Source organism: Apodemus sylvaticus, chromosome 6 (assembly GCF_947179515.1).
Source record: "Apodemus sylvaticus chromosome 6, mApoSyl1.1, whole genome shotgun sequence".
Classification (NCBI taxonomy): domain Eukaryota; kingdom Metazoa; phylum Chordata; class Mammalia; order Rodentia; family Muridae; genus Apodemus; species Apodemus sylvaticus.
This window is the reverse complement of record NC_067477.1, coordinates 132,722,803-132,740,155: the sequence shown is the minus strand read 5'-3', so window position 1 is coordinate 132,740,155 and position 17,353 is coordinate 132,722,803. Positions and strand designations below refer to the sequence as shown.

The 17,353-nt window shown below is 51.4% G+C and overlaps 1 protein-coding gene across 3 annotated transcripts; it reads right to left on the bottom strand.

Moving 5' to 3' along the window:
• Window positions 1-294: 294 nt before the first annotated feature.
• On the bottom strand, window positions 295-17,168 carry Abcg8 (ATP binding cassette subfamily G member 8). 3 transcript variants are annotated; one of them, XM_052184802.1, is made up of 13 exons: window positions 17,106-17,168; window positions 13,509-13,613; window positions 12,449-12,605; window positions 9,053-9,291; window positions 8,487-8,619; window positions 8,129-8,398; window positions 5,992-6,154; window positions 5,828-5,908; window positions 4,679-4,878; window positions 4,095-4,171; window positions 3,295-3,562; window positions 2,093-2,220; window positions 295-2,005 (listed from the first exon to the last, which is right to left on the bottom strand). In XM_052184802.1, the coding sequence occupies exons 1-13, from the start codon at window positions 17,166-17,168 to the stop codon at window positions 1,868-1,870; spliced, it is 2,022 nt and encodes a 673-aa protein (XP_052040762.1). In that variant the 3' UTR covers window positions 295-1,867. The 3 variants fall into 3 exon arrangements, with proteins under 3 accessions (XP_052040762.1, XP_052040761.1, XP_052040763.1); XM_052184801.1 differs by having other exon boundaries at window positions 13,458-13,610; XM_052184803.1 differs by having other exon boundaries at window positions 13,509-13,610.
• Between the last annotated feature and the right edge of the window lie 185 nt (window positions 17,169-17,353).

The window sequence follows — 17,353 nt, the reverse complement described above, 5'->3', positions numbered from 1 at the left end:
TCGACAGAGAAGCATCCAATCCCGGGGATGAGCTGGGAAAATTCGAGATGATCCCCAAATACTTTGTTTTGTCGGAATTCCCAGTGAATGACAGGAATGTGATCAAGAAGATATAGAGCCAGCATGAGTAGCTCACTGGCTAAGTCAGGAACAATCCAAGCACCCAAACTAATGATGGCAATGGATGACAACCTGCTAAATTAAAATGGGATTCCACAAGTATATAATTTATAGCACTAACTCAGAAACTGTGGGAAGCTGGATGGAGAATGAACAAGTCGTGGTCTCCAGGCATCAAAAGCTTTATTAATTATAAAAAGAGATAACAGAGGACCATGGAAGGGTCCAGCAGAGTGTCTTCTGTCAGGCAAAGTCAGCAGCATGCAGCAAGTGGGAACCATGTGCCACTTGACGGGACACACTAGGGAAAAACCAATTTCACTTCTGGGTATTCTGACCAAAGGTGCTCGGCCTGGATTTAATTGAGAAATGCACCAGATACATCCAAACTGAAAGCTACCCTAGAAAGTCAGGGGGCACTAAGGAGCTAGCTATTCCAAACTGAAAGAAACAATCTGGGGGTGGGGGGGTGCTTTTGACTCTGCTCTGGATGAGGACCCTGTGGCTCGAGTGACATGTATGCAATGGATGGTAGCAGCAGGGCTGTGGACCTCCTGAGGCCGATGGGCGCTGGGAAAGGAGAGCTAGCACACTGTGGAGCTGCCGCGGCTCACACTGGGGTCTGCACTCAAGTCAGTGGCGCTATCTGGACACACAATGCTGAGTCCACGGGTCTGGGCAGACCTGGGATTCTGCCTACCTCATCAGCATCCAGTGACATCATGAATCTGGCCAGGAACCACGCCCGATGGACGCAGTCAGGATCTGGGGGACCATCTCTCCCGGCCTCAGCCTCCAACACCCTCCCTGCTGTCTCTTTCAGTCCAGACTTGTTTTCCTCTGGGAGCAAGCCTGCTCCGTGCTTTGGGTTGGGTGGTCCTCAACACAGGCACAAAGCATCCAACTTGGATGTGTGGCAGTCCATCCTCTGGCCACTGGGAAAGGTTCAAAGCTGACCCTGAGCCTCACCTAGGGGATGCAATGCTGAGGCCTGACAGAACTCACACAAACCCTGCAAACTGTTTCTAGAGGCAGCTCAGGCCTGGTCTTTTGCTCTGTAACTCCCAAAGGCCTCAGGGTCGTTTTGATTCCACCACAAAACAGTTTATAAGCTGAGACAACTGGATTTGTCTTTGCCACGGTGTCTTTACCCATGACAGGGTGCTGCTCACATCAGTGAGTTGTTCTGAGAATAAACAACAAGAGGCCACACACCGCGCTTTGTACCATACACACTGTGTAGATGCTCAGTTAACTCTCAGCTGTCCAACTTTGGGGGTTGGAGTCTGTGGATCCACACAGAGAAAAGAGAAGACATTTTGCTAGTCTGTTTTAGGTCACCCTCTATATTGAGACTGGCTTAACAGTGTGAAAATGGTAGAAGAGAAAGCTATAAACCACTATCCTCTTAGGATTCCAGAAATTTATGCATAGCCTAGCTACTCAATGCATATATAATTGGTTTCCACTCCATTCTGCGTTGTTTATATAAAGACATAAAATGAACGAGCAACGTCGCAGGTCCACTGAGTACCTGTTTCTCTCCCCCATCGCAAGCCCAGGCCTGGGAGCAGAGACACCTCTCAACTGTCTTTATTCTACTGCCATCCTGTGGCTGTCCTGTGCAACTGCAGCACTAAGACGTGGAGGCTGCTTGAGATCTGTGTGAGCCTTGTCCCCAGTCAGGGTCCTCAGAGGGCAGCCAGCCCGGGGAGAAGGGTCCCACCAGTGGGAGCAAGGCTGAGCATCACCAGTCTTGAATTGACTTCTGTTTGATAAACTTCAAGGACAGATAGTACAGGCACAGGTAGCCACAGCTGATACCAATGACGATGAGGTAGACGGCATAGAGTGGATGTGAGTTCAGGTCCATGATACTGACCATCTGCAGACACAGACATTTGGTGAGCGCCCAGGTCTGCTGTCCCCTCAGCAGCACTTGAATTTAGAACTCCCAGCCTTCGCTACGTACCGTGTCTCCGGGGACGGAGAAGGTGAGGTTGCCGATCTGCGTGGTGTAAATGTGTCCATTGAACTGAATCTGCATCAGCCCCGAGAAGCACCACCGGAGGAACGACAGCTTGGAGATCCACGCGGGCACTGAAGACAGCAAGAGCTACGTTAGTCACATGATCTCTGCTGCCCTGAGCAAGCTGCGGGCTGCTCCTAGAGAGAGGAATCATGCTGACTGTGGCCAGAAGAGTCCTCCAAGGACCCAGGACCAAAGGAGACAAGGAGTAACGGCTGTGGCTGGGGACACTATGCTGAGAGGACCAAGGACAGTGACCCACGTGTTGCATTGCTACTCATTCTGGACAGCCATTTCATTACATGCGGCATGTGCTCAGCTTCACAGGTACTCAGACAACACCACACCAGAGACCCTGACCCTGGGGAGCACTCTGCTGGAAAAGGAGCATCCTGACCCTGGGGAGCACTCTGCTGGGAGAGGAGCACCTTGACCCTGGGGAGCACTCTGCTAGAGAAGAGGACCCTGACCCTGGGGGAGCACTCTGCTGGGAGAGGAGCACCCTGACCCTGAGGAGCACCCTGACCCTGAGGAGTACTCTTCTGGAAGAAGAGGACCTTGACCCTGGGGGAGCACTCTGCTGGGAGAGGAGTACCCTGACCCTGGAGACCACTCTGATGGGAGAGGAGGACACTGACCCCGGGGACCACTCTGATGGGAGAGGAGAAAGCTGCAAGCCCCGCTCAGATGTCAGCAAAGGCTGGCTAAAGAGAGGATCAAAACTGGAAAATGATGTAGACAGAAAACAGACTCATGGGATCCACAGCGAGAAGGTGCTGGAGGCTTACAAGAGTTGGAGAGTGGGGGGCATTGGGAACTAGCAGCTCTGAAAGGCTTTGAACAAGAGGGGATGGGAACTTGTGCCCCAGAAAGCTCGCTCTGCATAGGTGATCACTGCAAGGGCCACCGAGAGGCGGGACGATGATGGTAGCCCTGGGTTCAACGGTGTAGGGGGGTCGGGATGAAACTGAGGGAGCACTCAAGCCTGGCTCACTGGTGAATGTGGTAGGGGAGTCAGGTGACCTCTGGGTGTGCGTCCTGTCCCATAGTCTGCTGCACATCTGGCAAAGGCCTGGAGAGACCTAACTTAAGCAGCCACAGAGGCCCACAGACGCTTGGCTAAGCAAAGAGGGCGCAGGCCTCACCAATCCACAGGTTGTCCAAGTTGATCATGAAGCCGGCGGTAAGGTAAAAGGAGTTGTAGAGGGCGTTGCAGAAGAAGGAGGACATGTGGAAGGTGGGCAGCATGGCAGAGGCAGCCAGGGCCATGGTCCTGCAGCAGAAGACCACCAGCCACACCAGCACGAAGTGCAGCAGGAAGAGCTCAGGCACGGGCCGCAGGTTGGTCAGCCAGTAGATGGGCATCGCATAGATGATGACGTAGGCACAGTGCTCCGGCAGCTCGCCTAGGATCTGCAAAGCACAGCGTCACTGGGATGCCGAGCCGCACCGCCGCTCACTCGCTCGCTCGCTATTATCTGAAGATGTTTGAAAGAGTAGCAACCCCGAGGATGCCAATGTTCCTTCCCGGTCAGGAGTGGCAGGGAAGACCTCTGCCCCTGACCTCTCACCAAGCAGCCACTGCAGGCGCATTGCAGAGCTGTGCTTGGTGGAAGCAGCTGGTATACGCCCACCTTGCCTGCCCAGACCTAGTGACTGTGTGGCGTTAGAAGCGTCGTAGAACCTCCTGGCCTCGTCCTGGAAACACTGGCCTGGCTTGCTTAGGGAAGCAAGTACTGCTCGGTGTTGCCTCCTCCTCCTCCTCTCTTTGTTCTGGCTGCCCAGGAATGTACCATTTCTGCCACACAGCCCTGGCCTTTCTGGGGACAGTTTAATGACTAGCAAGTCTCTGAAACTCTTCCAGAGACTGCGCGGTTGAGCGTTTCTGTAACACTCTTCCCTGCCTTGTGTGCAGTACCCTCCAGCACGTGCTCCCAGCCCTGACCTTTGCAAAGAAATATGGACCGGCAGTGTACAGCCCGTCTTCCAGCTCATAGTACAGCATCGACCTCTCCGAGTGACCTAGAGGCGGAGGAGGAGAAGGGAATGCATGAGTGGAGGTCCTCTATGGTGGGACTGAAGCTGCATCCCTTCTAATGCCATTGAAAGCAGGGATATGAAGCTGAGAGTCTTACTCAGTGGCAGTCACTTGCCCAGCCTTCACAAAGCTATGGGTTCAATCCCCGGCACTGCCGGAGAAAGTGGCTCTACTTTCTGAAATTGTTCATATGCTGTGCAAACCACAGACAGGCACAGTGACACCACAGTACCCCAGGTACTTCAGCTAGCCACTGACAAGTACAACCCTGTGTTGTCGGGAAGTGCTAAGGCCCCGCGGTCTGCATGCTGATATAAGCGTCCCGTGCTAATATTAGCCAGCAAACTTTTAAAACAATAGCTGCACTCTATACTATCATGATGAAACGGTTCCATAGAGCCATTGTCCTAAGGTGCAGGGGCAAGCACGGAGCTCTGAGGCACGGTGGTCCCATGCCCCACAGTCTGGTGAGGAAAGCAGGTGACACTCACATTTGGAGACGACATCCAGGATGACATTGAAAGGGACAAGAGCTCCTATCATGAACAGGAGGGCTGACATGTCCACGAAGGAGAGCTGTTTGCTCCCATGGCCATAGTAAAGGAACCCGATGATGAGGGACATCAGGCAGGCCTCCGCTCCGTGGATGAGCAGGGTGGGCAGGTCCCGGAAGTCATTGGAAATCTGACGACTGAGGGGGGGAGGGAGGGGGAGAAAGAGAAAAAGAAATGTCAAAGGAACAACATACAAAACTCTTATCACCAGAAGCCGTATCCCCTCCCGAGTACAGCGCGGACAGTAATTCCCACCACGGAATGACAGCTCGCTGAGTGCTGACTGACTACACGGCCATGGCTCGGGTGTCTTTCTTGCTTTGCTTCGGGTTGGGTCTATAGCCACGTAGCTCACACTGGACTTTATCCTCTCGTTTCATCTCCTCCCCAGCAGCAGCACACACCGCGCGTGATGACTTTTACCATCAGTAATGGCTTTACTTACAGAGGAAAGCCAAGTCCGCAATAAAGACGTCGGCCACGGTGTGTCCCTGACCAGTGAGGGCCTCCAAGTGAGGTGGCCATCCAATTAGACTAGACCAAATGAAGCATGGCCAAGCCAGAGCACTCCGATCAGAGAGGAGGCAGGGGCATGACGCTTAGTGGAAATAGCTGGTCACTCAACCACACACCGGGTCCCAGGTCTCTGTATGCGTAGACCCCCAGGAAGCCCGAGTGCGCAGGCGCACTAGCCTTCATTGAGCACATGCCATTCCTGGGTCCGAGTGTCTTATGTGACTTTTCCCATGATCGTCGCCATTGATGCGATTTTATTCTTGATTAGAGAATACGAGCACGGGGGGGGAGGGGGCTAGGTTGGTCCCAGGGATGCTGTAGATGCTGGCTTTCAAACAATTCACCGCTTGCCCCTTCGCTTAGATTCCCCTCCAATAATGCTTTGCCTTGATATCCAGAGGCATAGGGGGCAGGGATGTGAGAGAGAGGGAGATGAAGAGGGAGAGGGAGAGGGAGAGGGAGAGGGAGAGGGAGAGGGAGAGGGAGAGGGAGAGGGAGAGGGAGAGGGAGAGGGAGAGGGAGAGGGAGAGGGAGAGGGAGAGGGAGAGGGAGAGGGAGAGGGAGACTTACCGGATCAGGGTGGAAAACTGTTGTATCATCCCAGGCAACTCAGCAGCAGTTCCACAGTTGGTGTCCTGTGTGAGGGTCCGGCTGTTGGGAACAGTGTGTGAGTGTGTGGTCAGGCTGGGTGGGCACAACCGGAGCTCCGTCTGTGTTCGTGCTTCCCTCTGTACCTGACTGTGTAGGCGCCTGGGTCGAGCTCCTTTGACTCGGCTCTCCACACAAAGTCATCAAAGCCTTGCACTTTCTCTATGAACAAGGCGGCAAGAGACTGAGCCTTCTCCATGGTGGCCACCTCCTGTTCTTTGCTGCGCCTGTCGATGCTGGTCAAGTCCACTAGGAGCAGAAGACGCAAAGCCATAGGCAACCTGGTCCCCAGAGCATCCCCACCCTCCGAGAAGGGACTGTGATGCAGTGGTTAGAGCAGAAAGGTAGAGACCTGGTCCCTGGCTCTGCCTGATCTGACCACATATGCAGATGCCTTGGGAGAGCCACAGGTCAGGGAGTGGCCAATAGCAGAGGCCCCAGCCCTGCCCCACCCACCCCACCCCCATCATTACAGAGATATTCCTAAGGCGGGCACGTGCCTTTAGAGCCAGATATGTCATTACAGGTAGACATTGGCTCTAATTTCAACTGTATATTATATTTATTATATTATATTATATTATATTATATTATATTATATTATATTATATTTGCCTGTTATTGTGAATTGGTAATTTGGTCTCCCAAGTGGCCAGGTGCTGGGGACCAGCAGTACGCCGTATTCACTGCCCATGCTAAGCTTTGTCCCAAGGGAGGCTAGGACAGCCCACCTAGCTGGGGAGCCAGGTCACTGGGGGAATCTGAGAAGATGCCACCCTGCATGTGGCAGTCCCATCCTGCAGCTGAGAATGGGCCCTACCCTCCCTCCAATGCCCCCACAATGACAGAAAGCACCAGGCCCACCAGTCGCAGCCAGGGCGGTGCTATCTTCTGGAGACTCTGGGACTGTGCATGGCTATAGCTCAAATGTTACATACACTGGCCACGCTGTGTCCCATGCAAGCAACTCCTTGTCAGTGACAGCCACCTGCCTTGGGGCTAATACACAAGGACACTGTCCCTACTCCCTCCAGACAAAAACAGAAAAGAAAAAAAAAAGGTTTTGTGTCTGCCATGGTTACTTGGTTCTGGGCAGTCCTCCCAGGCTCATTCAGACTTCCCCTGGTGTCCAGGTTGGCAACTGTCCTCTGCCCCCTTATCTGAGGACACTGGCCAGAGCGTGACACATGGAAGTCAGGACGGCAACCTAAGCATAAAAGGTGACTTGTATGTGAGTTCACTGAGCGTATGAACTCACGGGTCAGGGAATCGAGCCAGGAGCCTTTCCTCCTGGATCCTTTCCCAAGGATGCTGGGGTGACAGTGTGGGTGGAACGGCCTGAGTCCAGGCCGAGGGCCAGGACACCACTGTGGCACACTACGTGGAGCCCCGGGTCTGCTCCCACAGTTGTGCTCGAGCACAGTAGGGCAGGGGCGAACTTCCTCAGCTCCTCTGCTAAGCGGGAGGGAGCTGACCTTGGGTTGACAGGAGACACCAGGAAGTTAGCACTGTGCCATCCTGGGAAGCTCCTGGGGGGTCCTGGTCACCTAGAGGTCTGGCCACTGCTTCTGCTTTCCAAGGCTCTGGTAAAACTGGCCATGTGTTCAGCATCTGGGCCATTCCTCAGCACTCTTAAGAGGTGTTTTATATGCCCGTGTCCTGAAAAGGCCACCGTTCCCCATGAATGAAGTGGTTCACGGTGTTCTTCATGAAACATGGAGTACCTGGGACCCCAAGAAAGCCAAGGCAGTGACCTCTCAAGCAGTCTATATTCAGAGACTCGTTGGACAGGTCCTGGGCCCCTCTCCCTATGCCACCTGCCTCTGTGGAGCACAAAGGCACACACACACACACACACACATACACACACACACACACACAGTTTTCTACAGTCTGTATAAAGACCACAGATGGCTCCAAGACCCCTTGGATTATGTACCCATTCTGCCCATCTGCAAACTTCTCCCCCTTCCTGTCCTGTGCAGAGGGGCAATTTGTCAGAAGACTGCAGTACACATACCTTGCATTTGACCAAGGCAAACTGACCAGTATCTCACTTTGCATGCTGCCACTCCGTCCTGGCTCCCCCTCATCTGGGGCATGCACAACAGTGTGTCCCCTAGATCTTTCCAGTAAGTATTTTGTGCTTGTTTTCTTTTGTTTGGAGGGGGTGTCAGCAAATGACTGTGCACCAGGTTTCAGGTCACTGTCTTTACCACTCACCGTAGAAGTCGGCAGGATTGCTATACCGAGGACAAGGGTGGCCGATTGACGTGAAGTACTGCACCATGTGCTGGGCCGCGCCCAGGTAGACAGGGGTGCCAGACGTCATCAGAAGGACCAGGTCAAACAGTCTGAAGATGTCAGAGCGAGGCTGGTGGAGGGAGATGAGCACCAGCCTGTTGCCCTTGGCCAGGCGGGACAAGGTTCTCACCAGGTTGTGGGCTGTGAAGCTGTCGAGGCCGGAGGTGGGTTCATCCAGAATGAGGATTCCTGGGGATTTGGCACAGGGACCCCAGTGACCACAGCGCTGGGCAGGCTGTAGGCTCAGGCCCTTGCCCCTCAAGTCCCCAGGCCTCACCGGGGTTCCACAGGAGCTGCACCCCAATGCTCACTCGTCGGCGTTCACCCCCGGACACTCCACGTACATATGTATTGCCCACGCGGGTGTTGGCGCACTGCCGCAGCCGCAGCTCGGCAATCACGTCTTCCACCTGAGGATAGACCAAGTGTCATGAGCATCCAGGGGCTGCACAAAGTCCTTCACTTAATGCAAAGGAGGCTGCTGCACTGTATTTCCCAGCAGCATTGTTCGGGGGCCCCTCTGACTCCCCCAACCTCCCCCCCACCCCCCACCCCCCACCCCCGTGTCCCCAGGTTCTGAGCAGATTCACCCTGCAGAGCACACATTGTGAACTGGGAATCAGACCAGATAATTGGCTCTCCATTCACATGAAGCACCGGAAAAACCTTACACAAATAAACACACACGCTTATCAAACACTTGACAAGGTCGGGAAGGGAAACCCGTAGGGCTAAGTACATTGGCGTGTAGGGTGGATCGGTTAAACTATCCAACTGGACTGTGTCTTCTGGCAAGTTAGGGCACTCGCAGACACCAGGGACACCAAACAGCCAACTGGTTACCCTTTTGTCACGCTGGGCCTGAGAGAAGGCCCTGGGCAGGCGCATCTGGGCGATGAAAGTCAGGGTCTCTCTGACGGTCAGGTTGGGGAGCAGTTGGTCATGCTGGCGCACATGCGCCACACACTTCTGCATCAGCTGAGGCGTGCTGGGCTGCCCATTTATCCAGATTTGTCCTGATTTCATCTTGCCACCGTGGTCTCTGCCTGTGATCACATCGAGGAGGGAGGCTCTTCCGCAGCCTGCAAATCCAGAGATGTTCTTGAGGGCAGAATTTCTGCAGGGCATGCCCGCCAACTACTTCCCCAGCCCCCAGCCCCAGAGCTGCTCCTCAGAAGTAACCAAGCGCCACCGGGAAAGCCAACACTGTTTCTTAGGTTTGGGTGGGGCAGCCCAGCAGGTGCTCGGTCAGGCTTTTCTCCTACATCCAACCTGAGTGGGTGGGGACACGCTGATAAAGAGGTCTCAGATAGGAGAGGACTGGAGTCCTGACTGCTACTGACTGACTGCTGCTGTACCTGGCACACGGTCCTTCTTCCACCACTAACCCAACTGTAATTAGCTTTCAAGTTGGGGCTAATTACAGTACAAAGTGTAGCTATTTTTCTTTTTTTTTTGGCTGAAAAAACCTTGGCAACATCTCATTCATCATTTGGCTCTGAGGTGGCTTTTTGGGAATGACTAATTTGGAGCATTTATAACCTGTCTTTGAAGAATTCAAAACTACAACCTAACTATTTGGTGGTGGCGCACGCCTTTAATCCCAGCATTCAGGAGGCAGAGGCAGGGGGAACCTTTGAGTTTGAGGCCAGCCTGGACTACAGAGTGAGTTCCAGGATGGCCAGGGCTACACAGAGAAACCCTATCTCAAAAAACCCAACCAATAAAAAAATAAATAAACACCACCCAAACCCCAAACCCAAAACCAAACCAACCAAACAAAAAAACTTACAACCTATTTTGAGAAAAATAATCGACAAGCGATACAGGGCTTCCACTCCTGTGTCTAACTTTGTTGTTTTGTGGCAGGTTCTCACTATGCAGTCCTGGTTGTCCTGAAACTCACTACATAGACCAGGCTGGCTCAAATGCAACTGAGATCGCCCTGGCCCCTGCCCCTGCCCCTGCCCCTGCCTCCCAAGTGCTGGGATTAAAGATGTGCACCACCATACCTGGCTCTGCTGTAACTATTTTAACTGTGGCTGTGACCCTGCCTGCCCCAAGCTTGGAGAGCGCCCTCCTGTGGTCCAAGCTGGAGACAGTCTGTTTGGGTCTCCCAGGCAAGGTGGTGGTTTCCCCACTGTGTAGGGTTTGTGGAATTAATAGCTTTTTTACCCCCTTTTGTAAACAAGGCAAATGCCTATGGACAGCATCGACAAATCCTCCTTGCCACATGCTGCCTGCCATATCCACAAAACCAAGGACCTTCATATATAATCCCCTTACTTAAAGGGGATTATATAATATATATAACATATATGTGTGTATATATATATATATATACATATATATACACACACACACATATATATATATGGATTATATGACATATATAACCCCCTTGCTTACTGTCCTGAGGCTTCCTCACTGTCTAGGCTGTTGGCTGCCTGCTAGGCCTGCCCCATTCAGGAGAGAGAGACAGAGAGACCTCGGCCCTGCCCCCTGTTCAGCCTCTTCGAACTTCACTGACTGCAAGTGCAGGAGATTGTGCCAGCATTCACAGGCACCAGGGACCCAGTCAGAGGGCAGGAAGATCACATTTCCTAGACAAAACTGTGGCAAAAGACAGAGGCAGACTTTCTAGCAAAGAGTGCCTGGTGCATCCTGGCAAATGCTCTCTGAAGGGCCATGGCGCTCACGAGCCTTGTGATGTGGCTGAGATCTCCTCACCAGGAACCTCGTTGACTTTGAAATCCTTTTGTACGGCTGATTCTACAGAGCAGGCTAAGTGCTGGGAGCTGGTGTTTTAGAATAATGTTTTAAATTATAATGGCCAGCCTGCACATTCATATTCTCCCTGCGTGATGGTATTTAATTAACATCGGGGACGTATAAACAACTCGATCTTTCTAAGAAAGCTTCGACAATTTCAGTCAAGTAATCCTAAAGGCAAGGAAAGCTGAACCCGAACCTGGCTTTAGTCAGTGTAAATCCTCTCAGCTTCTTGGAACCTCACTTTCCTAATTAAAAATCAGGGATGCTGCTGGCCAGAGGGCCGTATAAATCCGTATTCAACAATATTCAGCATCATGGCTGAGTAATGTCTCCTCTGTCTCCCAGGTGGCCCCCAAAAGACAGATCCAACAAGAAAAGCTATCAGACATTGTAAGTCCAAATACCCTTTGCTTGTTTAGGTCAGCGCCACAGGGTCAGGGCCAGGGCCAGGGGCTGAATGAGTATGCATGTTGTCTCAGTTACAAAGTGCGTTTACAAAGTGTAGGTTATTTGATCTTTGGTTAGACAGTAAACAACACTATCAGAAGAGTGTAAAAGTTTGGAACAGATGTTCAAAGTGTTGAGCAATATTTCCTTCTGGAAATGATTAATTAAAAGGTATAAAGTACGCTCTCTAATCCCGTGTAAAGGAATCCCAGGAAGAATCAAATGTAAGTGTAAGATATGGCGCTAAATTCCTGCCTCTGGGAGTCTCACTCAAATTTTTTGGAGTTAGTGTTCTCACCTGTCAAATGTGTGTGTGTGTGTGTGTGTGAACGTCCGTGTGTGTGTGCACATGATTTCACAAAGAACATTCTAGAAATGTGGAAGACTAGATGATTTAAAAACCTTCTTCCTAAAATGCTTCCAGACAGGAAGGGTATGAGGCAGAATACAATATGGAAAACAAACCATTCTCCAAGGCCCTCTCATCGGCAAGGCTCTGTATTTCAGATCTGAGGTGAAAGTGACGGCCTGATACCCTTCAAGACTTTGGCTTTGGCTCTTTGCAGGTGGTTGAAGGTTATGCTAGGACTGTGGAGGGGACAGCGGGAGCTCGGCCCTGCCGAGTCATCGTCTGACCATGACCTGACTCTGGCTGTGCAGGAACCTGTGGTTGGGGGAGTCTCTGAAGAGAACATCATGTTCTAAAGCTGCTTGTGTATTGTCTTAGTCCAGTGTGGACTGCGGGCAGACACTAAGGCCAAAGCAGGAGGTGGCCTAGAGTCTCATTCAGGAGCACACCAGCTACAAGATCCAGGAGGTGGTGGGGCAGGGAGGGGACATTTGAGCCCAGGTCTGTCTGATTCCGAACCTGTGTTCACAGCCACTTTACCAGATTACTTTGTTAGTCCAGAGTTCTGCATGCTCATGACTGAAGGCTGCTCTGTGTCATAGGGGAGAAGAGCCACTGTCCCCTCACAGCCTCCGGTGCTACCGTCCCCGGACAGCCTCCGGTGCTACCTGAGCTTCCTATGATGGCCAGCATCTGTCCGCTCCTCACTTTGAAGCTTAGATTTCGGATTCCCAGCTCACAGGAGTCTTGGCTGCTGTGAGACCTCCAAGGTATCTTGAACTGAGCCAGTTGCTCAAACCAAGGAACCTGAGAGGCAATGTCCACCTGTGGGGAGAGGTTAGCGAGTCCTTGGGAAGCAACCATTCAGAGGGTGTCAGCAGCTTCTGCTGTTCTCACAGGAGACTGATACATAAGAGATCTTGAGGCATTCCACACCCCAGTCCTACCAAACATGGCAGTGAGACCCCACCATCCTGTTCAAGTCTAGGGCTGTGGGGGCGGGTGACCAGAAAACTTGTGAAGTATTAGAAAAACAGCAAGTGTTTACCAGCTGCAAGTCATTACAATAATCACTTTATATCATTATCCCGTCTACTTTCCATTGCAAACATATGGCGTGGGTACTGTTGTCTGTTTTACTGAACAGTTCAAAGCAATTAAGGAATTTACTCAAATCATTCAGTTTACAGTACAGGGCAGAGCAGAGAGAGGTTACAAAGTGCCTCGTTCCTTTGTTTAGACTCACAAGCACAGGAAGGCTAGCTTGGGACTCTGAAGTTCACCAACCCACTTGGGTAGCATGTGGTCTACCCCTGGGGAAACAGGGGCGGGGGGGACCATTGAATTCTGACAAAGGCATTCCGGAGACCCTCCATGGTTGCCTTTGCATTCTGGATGTTTTATCGACAATAAGACAACATATTTTATAAAAATAGACCATAGGTAGGTACATAGACAGACAGACAGACAGACAGATGATAATGGATGCATGGATAGATGATGGATGGATAGATAGATGATAGATATAGATAAATGACAAATGATGGATGGATAGATGATATAGATAAATGACAGATAGATGATGGAGGTATAGATGTTAGATAGATGATTGATAGATGATGACAGATCTAAGTGGATGAAATCTCAATCAACTGTCATTTCTTGCTTCCCCTGAACGTTCTGTTCGATGCTCACACTTCTCCCCTGAACCCAGGCAGGTGCCCCTACCTGGTAGGTGAGATCTCTGACCTCCAGAGTGTTGGACTGGCCACTGTAGGTGAAGTACAGACTGTTGTCACTTTCAGAGGAGAACAAGCTGTCCTGGAGACCCTGCTGGGACACGTGACAGGTGAGGGGCGCAGAGGCAGACAGGAGGGTACTGGACAGGCACCGGCAGCTGCTGGCATTGTGGTCGACCCCACACTGGCAGGAAGTGGGATCATGCGCGTCTACACCAGCGCTCTGAGAAAAGCATGACTGTTGATGGGGGTGGCGGCCCTGGGCTTCTCCAGGACAGCTCCAGCCTCAGAGGCCTGAGTCTGAGATGCCTAAGATGGTGACCTTCTGGATTGCAGTGGGGTGATCTGAGCGGGGAGCCACGAAGCCCTTGATAAGTGATTTTTGCTTTCTGCATCTGGCCGAATGCCATCTAATGTCAAAGGGACACAGCGTGAGAGAGACAGGCATGAGCAAGTTGGGCATCTGTGAAGATGTCTCCTCCAGGGAAGTTTTCACTTATGTTGATAGGAACTTTGTGCCCCAAAGCCCTTGAAAAATCCTTCAGGGACATGTTGGAGGACGCCCCGCCATCACCATTGTCATTGTCATCGTCACTACCATCATCCTCAAATGACTACAGTGCTGTCATTGTTGAGGTGGTGGCACATGTGTGTTTCCAGTGTGACCATTCGATACATGCAGTCAACGTGTGACGGCCAAATGCAGCGAGCACCCTCCCCATTTCTCGTTTCTTTGTATTGGACGTCGTCAAATTCTTCTCTTCTGGTCTTTCATTTTGAAAGTCAAATTTTCATTTTTTTATTTTGTGTGTCTGACTGTTTGCCTACATGCATGTGTGTGCACCACACACATACCTGGTACCTTCAGGTCAAAAGAGGTCACTGGGTCCTCTGGACCTGGAGTTATGGGAGGTCATGAGACATCTGTGTGTGATGGGACTGGAGCCCACGTGTTCTCAGGTGCTCTTAATGTTTGAGTATCTCTCCAGCTTCATTTTCTGATCTTTATTAAAAAAATAATAGGGCTGGAGAGATGGCTCAGCGGTTAAGAGCACTGACTGCTCTTCCAAAGGTCCTGAGTTCAAATCCCAGCAACCATATGGTGGCTCACAACCATCCGTAATGAGATCTGATGCCCTCTTCTGGTGTTTCTAAAAAGACAGCTACAGTGTACGTACATATAATAATAAATAAATCTTTAAAAAAAATAATAATAATAGCAATGGTATAAACTATGGTCACCCCACTGTGCTCCAGAACACTAGAATTTATGTGTCCTATCTCAGTTTGATGCCCAGAATGATGTGACTACCTCCCCTGTAATATAATTTATCTCTCTGAAGTAGGAATATATTGGAGATACCTTTTGGTGTGTGTGTGTGTGTGTGTGTTATCTTTTGGAGAGATCGTAGTTACTTGTGTGGGCCAGGAATTTGTTCCTAGATACTGGTACTGATACAAAGTTTCCATTGGCTTCAGCAGGGGTGGGAGGGGCTACTGGGGGAGAAGAGCTCTCTGCTTCCTGCTCTATTGTGTCAAGAAAGGTGTGAAGACCTGGGGGTCTAGGCGGACAGAGAGGACAAAGGGGAAGACAGAGATGCAGTGCCCAGAAGCCACTCTAACTCACCCAAGCCCACCGACCCCGCCCACACGGAGAGTTGGGGTTTCCAGGAGTCTCACAAACACCTCAGCTTCCGGAAGGAGAAAAAAAAGATCCCGTCTGGCTTGTGGATGGCTTCTGTTCCATTTTAAAATATTTTCCTTGGCACCCAGGAAGGATTTGTTAGACTCTTCCTGAGGTTTTGACAAATTCTCTCTATTTTTCAAACCCTTAAATATCTATTCGGCTGACACTTTAATCAGCACGACTGTCAGAACATCATTTGAATCTGTGACAGGTGACACCCTAAAAAAGTGAAAGTGGGTTTATTTGTAGGTAACCAGCAGGGCTCCTGCTGGGCCACAGTGTAATATCTCCCCTTGTATTAACTTCTGGTTAAATTCCTGAGTCAGAAGTGCAGACATGTGGCAAAATCCAGAGGGCACAAAAAGGGAGAAATGTGCAGAAAACGTTGGCTGATGGGGACAAAAATGGCAAGTCTCAGGCCCGAGGCACGAGCCTGGCCCTCTGTTGACCCCTGCAGACATGATCTCATCTGCCTCTGTAAAGAGTCCAGGCTTTCCTGTCCCTGTCCCTGTTTCTGTCCGTAGCGTGAGGAGGCCGTGGACCGTGGGCCCTGCCGCCCTGGAACTCAATGCCAGAATTCCCCTTGTAGCTAGCCCTGATTTCCTCCCTCTGCCCAGGCCATCTTTCTGAGTACGGGTAGTGCCAATCTCTGTAGAAGGCCTGACTAGAATATGAGTAGGAAGAATGTGTGACCATTGTATGCATTCTTTGTAGAGTGAGATGCTGGGTGGGCAGAGACGGAGATGGACGGCCACGACTTGGCCTAGAAGAAGCCAGTTCCTGGAGAAATGATCAGTTTTCTGAATTTGCATACAGAGATGAGAGGCTGGAAACCATTGGACAGTTTTTAGCTCGACTGACAGCTTTTAAGAATGGAGGCACAGGGCATGTGATTGTCATTGGCTTTTTTCCCATGCCCCGCAGTTGTCAGTGGCCGACATCGCAGGGTGTCTACTGCAGTGGGACCTCACAGGAGGAACTTGTACAGGGCAGGACCTAGGCACACTTTTGGATATAGAATTCTGAGCGCATTGCCTTTTTAGCTGTGGTGGTAATCTGAAGGGCGAAAGTTCCCAAAGCCGCCACTGACTTTATATCCTATCCAGGAATGGAGCTTCAAAGCCATAGGAGGAGTTATTTCCCCAAAGATGTCTGCCTCGTGGGGCATTCTGACAGCAGAGTAGGCTGTTGCTGTGGAAGTAGGATTGGTCAATCCCAGGCAATCCCTGTCTTACCCAGAACAGGGGACTGTGGTTGCCCTGTTGGGTGTGGCCATCCTGTTCTGGGTTTTCTCTCCAGAAAAGTGGGCGGGGTGTAGAAGCTGGGGATGGAGATCTTCTTTGCTGTCTTCCCACATTGCCTTCTGCTTCAAAGCCTGCCCACAACTCCAGTCAAAGGCCACTTATTAAGCCAACATTCCTTTGTTTATTTGAGGAAGGAAGTCCAGGAGCTCGGCTTCCTGGCCTCTGGGCTGCCATCTCTCTGTTCACTCCATCTCTCTCCCAGATCATAAGATTCCAAGTATATAATTCTGACGCTCCCAAACAAGCGATCTGTTGTTACCTCACCGCTGCCTCTTGACTACCCCTGAGATTCTTGGTCTGATGGTCACATGGGCCCATGCTCTGTGATGGAATGTCGTTTGGAAGACATCAATCCCAGTCATTCACAAGACCATCATCTCCCTTCAGGAGCATGTCACCGGTGGGAAGTGACCTCAGAGGCCTCTGGCTCCTGAACCTGTTCCCCCCAGCCCGCCAACACTGAGGAGACAAGGCCCCACTGCCCCGTTTCCAGGCTACTTGAAGTCCAGGTGGTAAATTAAGACTACTCCTGAGGTAGGAAAGACCAAAGAGGTCAGTTTCACCCCGCCTCCACCCCTCGACTGAGCTCACTCACCGAAGCATCCTGAAATGTAGTCCCGGGCCACAGCTGGCTCTCCTCTTTGGTCTTCTCAGCCATGATCTGTGGTGTTTGTGCCCTTTGTGTGGCTCCCGAGGCCTCTGCTGCTGCTGGACTCTGTCTTTGCTCCCTAGAGCTGGGGCACCTGGGCCCTCCTCTGTGCCAGCCTTTCTCCCAGCATTCCTCCCTGGCAAGCCCTCCTATAAACACACTGTGTGTTCTGCCTATTGTCGAGATAAGGACAT